The sequence below is a fragment of the Mangifera indica genome, chromosome 13 (assembly GCF_011075055.1).
Source record: "Mangifera indica cultivar Alphonso chromosome 13, CATAS_Mindica_2.1, whole genome shotgun sequence".
NCBI lineage: Eukaryota > Viridiplantae > Streptophyta > Magnoliopsida > Sapindales > Anacardiaceae > Mangifera > Mangifera indica.
The window spans coordinates 7,921,264-7,927,980 of NC_058149.1; the positions used below are offsets into that span (position 1 = coordinate 7,921,264).

General features: G+C 30.9%; 1 protein-coding gene across 1 annotated transcript; it reads left to right on the top strand.

Annotated features, from left to right (window-relative positions):
- The first annotated feature begins 2,449 nt into the window (after positions 1 to 2,449).
- LOC123194152 lies at positions 2,450 to 3,669 on the top strand. The gene is made up of 5 exons (XM_044607313.1): positions 2,450 to 2,507; positions 2,590 to 2,825; positions 2,914 to 3,117; positions 3,192 to 3,284; positions 3,589 to 3,669. The coding sequence occupies exons 1-5, from the start codon at positions 2,450 to 2,452 to the stop codon at positions 3,667 to 3,669; spliced, it is 672 nt and encodes a 223-aa protein (XP_044463248.1).
- Positions 3,670 to 6,717: the final 3,048 nt, after the last annotated feature.

Sequence of the window (6,717 nt, forward strand, 5' to 3'; positions counted from 1 at the left end):
TTGGTGAGCCGGTTATGTATCGATGGATGTATTTTTGTGAGAGATATCTATGTCATTTGAAGAGATTTGTCAATAATAAGAGTAAACCAGAAGGCTCTATTGCTGAAGGGTACTTAGCAGAAGAATGTTTAACATTTTGCTCCAGATATTTGCATGATTGAGTGAAGACAAAAGAGAATAGGTATAAAGAGAATCATGATAGTGTCACTTCAATAGAAAATTCATCTTCCATTTTTCCAAGATTAGGACATCCGATTGGGGGGAAACGAAAAAAGAAGGGTGAGGCCATAAATATCAATAAGGAAACCTTACTTCAGGCATATCGATGCATCTTATTCAATTGTGAAAATAAGGATGTTAAGAAGTACATTGCGTAAGATGATAACCCTTAAACCATATTTTTTTTCCTTATTTAATGCTTTTTGTTTTACTCTATTACTTATAAACATAATTTTTTTTATCATTTGTAGAGAATATCAAAATTTGACAAAGCGTAATGTTAAAGCTAGTAGATGGGCAAGAGCACAAAATCATAGTCACAATTTTCCAATTTGGTTTCAAAATAAAGTTTCAGAGGCTACTGATATTCCAAATCATACTTTTTGGTTGTCCAAAGGTCCAAACTTAGTGGCAAGGACGTTTGTTGGATATTTTATCAATGGTTATAAGTTTTACACTAGGATAAGGGATGTTAAATGTAAAACCCAAAATAATGAAGTTACCTTATCAACATTGACTTCAAGTTTTGCAAGTTCAAAAGATAAAAATCCAATAATAGGTGATGTTAATTATTATGGTGTAATAGATGACATTATTGAAGTAGATTACTGGGGAGTCTTTAATATTGTTTTGTTCAAATGCACTTGGTTTCAAGAAGAAAAAGATGATTATGGATTTACAAAGGTCAATTTCAAAAAAACATGCTATACAGATGAGCCTTTTGTAATGGCAACACAAGTTCATCAAGTATTTTATGTTAAAGATCTTATTGAAGAAGATGGGCATTATGTAATAAGGAAGGTACCACGAGATTTGTATGATCTTGTGGAAGAAAACAATGGCAATCTGCAAGAGACATATTGGGGAGAAATTAATAATGATAATTATAACTTGGGTGAAAATAACGTTGAGGTAGATGTCAATTGGTGTAGAAATGATTTACCACATATGGTCGTTGAGATGCCTTCAAATATATCAAGTGAAAACAATATAGACAATGATTCAGATTTTGATGGCATTGATTGGGATTGGATGGATGCTACTGGATGATTATGTTTGCTTTTTTGGTAATGATGTATTCATTGACTTATTAAAAGTTTAAACAACATTTGTTTATAATTGCCTATTTTTTTTTTTGTATAAATTAATTTCTTTGTCTGTTTCTAATTGCCCAATGCATGGTTTACTTAATGTTATCTAAATGATACTATTTTTTAGGCATATAAGCACAATTTTTGTAACTTGAATTTCTTGGTTTTGTAGGCACTCATATTTTGAAGTTGCCCACTGTAAAAAGACTCAAAAGAAAGCTTTATCATTTAAAGGTAATTCTTTCTTATTTTTAATCTTCTTTGTGTTGCACTCATTCTCTTTAATTCATTTTTTGTTAACAACCTGGTATGATTTTTTGATAAATATTTATGGATATAGTGCAATGAAAAAGGAAAAACAAGAGGCACAAAAAAGAAAATACGTACCAGCAGGTGCTATGGCCTCTTATTTGAGAAAAGATAAACAAAAACACTACAAGTCATAACAATCAATTGAAGAGCAACAAGTTTCAATTAGTCTTCGCCAAAAGTGTAAGGAACCACCAACAACACCAGTTGGACAATCACAAAAGGCCAAAGGTCAATCAGAAAAAAGCAAGGAACGTCCTGAAAGTTCAGTTATACAACAACAAATAATGCAGCAACAATTCGTCAATCACCATATAAATATCATTCTCAACAAAAGACATATGACTTAGTGGTGGAGCAACAAGTTGAAAAGCATAATCAATTGCCTAAAAGTCCAATTCAGGTATCAACTACATTAGAGATTGCATGGTGTTTATGTTAGTCTTTCTTGTTTTTTACTGTATATATCTTTTCTTTGCAATATTGGGTATATAATACTATTTTCTTCCTTTTCTACATATTATACATTGTTGAATGTTTTCTTTAGCTTCTAGCTTCTAATTATTGTGTTATTTTATTAATCTTTTTTTCATATGCATAAATAAGGAGAGAGAGAAGCAACCAAGTCCAAAGAAGAATGGGCAAAGAATAACATTATGTCCAGCTGGATCATTGTCAAGTTATTTCAGATTGAAAAGTCGCAAAGAAGTTCAAGGGCAACAATCGTGTGAACATCAAGAAAATGAAGAACATTTAGAGGAAGTGGTTAGGGAAAAACCAACTCCTCCTAATTATCATTTTTTTATAATAAGCGTCACCAAGAGAGTGTGATGGAGATTAATGAAGGCTACTCCTATGATACCACAATTCAATCTGACGATAATCAAGGTAAATTATCATTGTATATTCTTCATTTTCTACTTCTTAAGTTATAATGAAAAACACTATTGATGCATGTTTTTCCACATAGTTCTTGTTAAAAAGAATACTAGGGGTCTAACTCTCATGAAAGAGATCCAACTTAGGAAATTTGAAGATCGTAAGCCAATTATGCTAAATGCTCACAACCAGCCCATAGGCCCTGATGAAGAAACATTAACTAAATTCAGAAATTTTCTTGGTACGGTGGCACGAAATCAACAACTTGCTCCATTAAATCATACTAATTGGTCGAAGATGCCATCAAAGGATCAAATTCGAGAATATGTTAATATAAGACCTAATAACCTTATTTTTTTCCATTTAATGTTTATGACTTATGTTTTTAATTTTGATACATTTGTTCTTAATTTAGAGAATATATATTCTTCCAATAGCAAGTAAGAAATGGGTGATGAATGCAATTAGAGATGCATGGCGAACACACAAATGCAGAGTAAAGAAGGCTTACTTTAAAAAATATGCAACTGATGAAGAAAGAATGAAAAACCGTCCACCAGGGATTTCAGAACTAATTTTTAAAGAGTTTCTTCAATATTGGAATGATAAAGATGTGCAGGTCAAATTCTTTTGGACATATATATAAATGAATATTTATTGAGATGTCATTTGCTAATTTGAGATTTTATGCAGAAAATAGCTAACATCAATATTGAAAATCGCAAAAAACAACATGATATGCACACTACTGGTCCAAAAAGTTTCGCCAGTATTGACCATAATTTGGTAAGTTTTGTAAAATTTATTATTGATTCACTTGAATTTGAGTTTTAATGTGTTGCTTGTAACTTGTTTTTGTTATTACATCTTAACAAAATTCCAAGGAGAACAAAGAACCTCCTACCAAAGTTGAAATGTATCTAGCTACTCGGAAAAGAAAAGAAGGACACGTATATCAAGACGATAACAATACTAGAGAAAAAATAGTATGTTTAGCATAAAACATAATTGTTAGAGCAACCTTTTTTTTTTTTATTTACAAACATAAGTTTTTATAACACTTGCAATTTAACTTTTTTATGGTTTATAGGCTCGAATTAAAGAGTTGCAATCCCGAGGAGAAAGTGGTGAAATGTTAGAAGAAGTTATAACTGAATTGGGGCAAGAATGACCTAGTCGTGTGTTATTAATGGGGAAAGGTGTTACACCGATTGACTTGAGAGGAAAAGGACAATCAAAAGATAACTATAAACTTCTAGAGGAGTGCATTGAATCCATAAAATCAACATTGGAAAAAGAAGTGGAAAAGAAGTTAGAAGCAGAGAGGACAATAATTGCTCAAATGAAAGAAGAATTAGAAGTTGAGAAGGAAAAAATGACTAAAGAAATTACTGAAATGAAAGAAAAGATGGAAGCTAAAAGTGCAACAATGGCACAACAGATCTTGTTAGTGCTTGTGAATCAAATAGCACAAGTTAACCCAACTATGAATATGGATGCACTTGGTTCATTGATTGTAGGACTTAATTCACTTCAAGGTAGTTCAACTGTACAAAACAACAAAAGGTAAAAATGTTATTTTCTTTAAAAGTTAATATCATTTATCTTATAAAATAATTATGATAAACTTGTTTGACAATTATTTAGACACTTTAATATAATTTTTTTTCCAATTGCAATTTAACTTGTTTTTACTAATAGGAAGTTGTAATGTAATTGTTTTTTCTTCAATTTTGTTGGTTGTTGTAGTGGAATTTGATCATAGTGGATCATATTTACAAGCTTTTAGTTTAGATATAAGGTGGCTTATAGATTTTGTGATATGTGAGCATATAATAGTTTGTTAATTTATATTCTAATATTTGGTTAAATAATAATTTAATTGTTTTTTTTTTTTGGTTTAAGGATGGTGATTGATGATACTAGAAAAAGAGTAAACATTTTTATGATTATGGAGGAGGCTTGTGATTTGGGCTTCTTTTGAGGACGTCTTTTATCTAAGGACATAAATTCTCTTTATTGATTATGATGAGATATATTAAATGTGTTTATGTTAAGTACTTATTATACAGATTTGAATTTCTTGACTTTGAATTAAAAATTCTTTTGTTACAATACATGATTTTGTGTTATATCCTTCTATTTCTTATTTGATTACTTAATTTATTATCTTTTGGTCATATATTATTTATTTAAAATAAGGCAAAAGGAAAAAAATATATAAAAATACCATTGCATCATGTACACAAACTGTTGTATTAAATACATACAGCTAATGCAACAACAAATATATAACTGTTGCTTAACCATTAAAATTGTTGTCTTTACAATATTACAAATCGTTACAATAACTAAATAGTCGTTGCTTAAGCATGACACAATCTGTCGTCTAAAATATTTGAAACTGTTGCTTAATGGCTTTTAATAATCGTTGCATTAGCTTAATAGCCATTGCTTAAAAACAATACAATCTGTTACTTAAAGTAGCATATAATCGTCACCTAATCTCCCTAATAATTGTTGCTTTAGTAAAATAGTTGTTGCTTAAAAATGACACAATTCGTTGCTTAAAATAACTTATAATCGTTGTCTAAAGTTCTTTATAATTGTTGCCTTTGGTAACTGAAACTATTGCATTTGGGACTAAGCAAACCGTCAACTTAAATTGCACCAAAACCGTTGCATTTGGATTATTAATGCAGCGGTTATTTTTATTGTTGGCTAAACGGGGATAAACCGTTGCCTTTTACCTAATGCAGCGGAGGCATTTGTGGCAGCTATGATTTCATTGTCTAAAGTCTAAAGTAATGGTTTTATGGGTCTTTAACAACGAAATTCAACTGTTACATTAGACCTTTTATGGTGCAGTGACCATTAATCCATGAAGAAGTTACTGTATGAAGCAGTTACCAGGAAGCGAAACTGACATTCTCTCACTTGGTCTGTAACTCATGAATCCACATACTGAAGTAAAGAAATGAAATACACGAATCATGGCGATAAGTCCTCTAAGAATGAGTATTATCTTCCATGTATCGCGATGTATTCATTCCTTTATAACTTAATGAATAAACCTTATGTTTATTTAAAGTCCAAATTTGATTATTTTCTCAACTAAAATGTGCACATAAAAATGAGAAAAACTAATCAATTGAAAAACTAAATAATTTTATTATAGAAAATGTATATACATCAAATCACATGATGGAACCAACTCCCATCACAATTACAACATGAGACCAACTCCCATTCACTTTACATGATCCTTAAAACCTTTTGGTGGCATGCCTTTTGTCAAAGGATCGGCAATCATCAATTCAGTGCTGACATGTTCAATGACCACTTTATTCTCTTTTACACATTCCTTAATGGCTAAATACTTAATGTCGATATGTTTACTTCAACTACTATTTTTATTATTTTTAGCCAAGAAAACAGTAGCTGAATTGTCATAATAAATTTTTATCGGCTTAGAAATAAAATCCACAATCTTAAGCCTAGATATGAAACTCTTCAACCATACATTATGTGATGTAGCCTCAAAACAAGAAATGAACTCAGCCTCCATGGTAAATGTAGCAATCAATGATTGTTTGACATTCTTTCAAGATATGGCTCCGCTGGCAAATAAAAAAATATATCCAGAGGTTGATTTTCTTGAATCAACATAGCTAGCAAAATCCGAATCGGAGTAACCAACTACCTCTAAATTATTGGTCTGTTTATATATAAGCATGTATTCTTTGGTCCCTTAAAGGTACTGTATCACTTTCTTTGCAGCTCTTCAGTGGTCTATACCTAGGTTACTCTGATATTTTCCTAACATCCCAATAGCAAATGCAATGTTAGGTCTTGTGCAAATCTAAGCATACATAAGGCTTCCAACAGCTGAAGCATAGGGAATGTTCTGCATTTGTTCCTTTTCAAGTTCATTTTTAGGGCATTGGTTCAAATTGAACTTATCACCCTTCACAATTGGGTTATACTTGGTGAGCAATCTTTCATCCGAAATCTCTCTAAAACTTTATTGATATAGGTTTCTTGAGATAAACCTAGTATGCCTTGAGGTTTGTTCCTATAAATCTTAATGCCAATGACATAAGACGTCTCACCCATATCTTTCATATCAAAGTTTTTAGAAAAGAATTGTTTCACCTCATAAAGCAATCCTTTATCATTGGTTGCAAGTACTATATCGTCCACATATAGAACAAGGAAA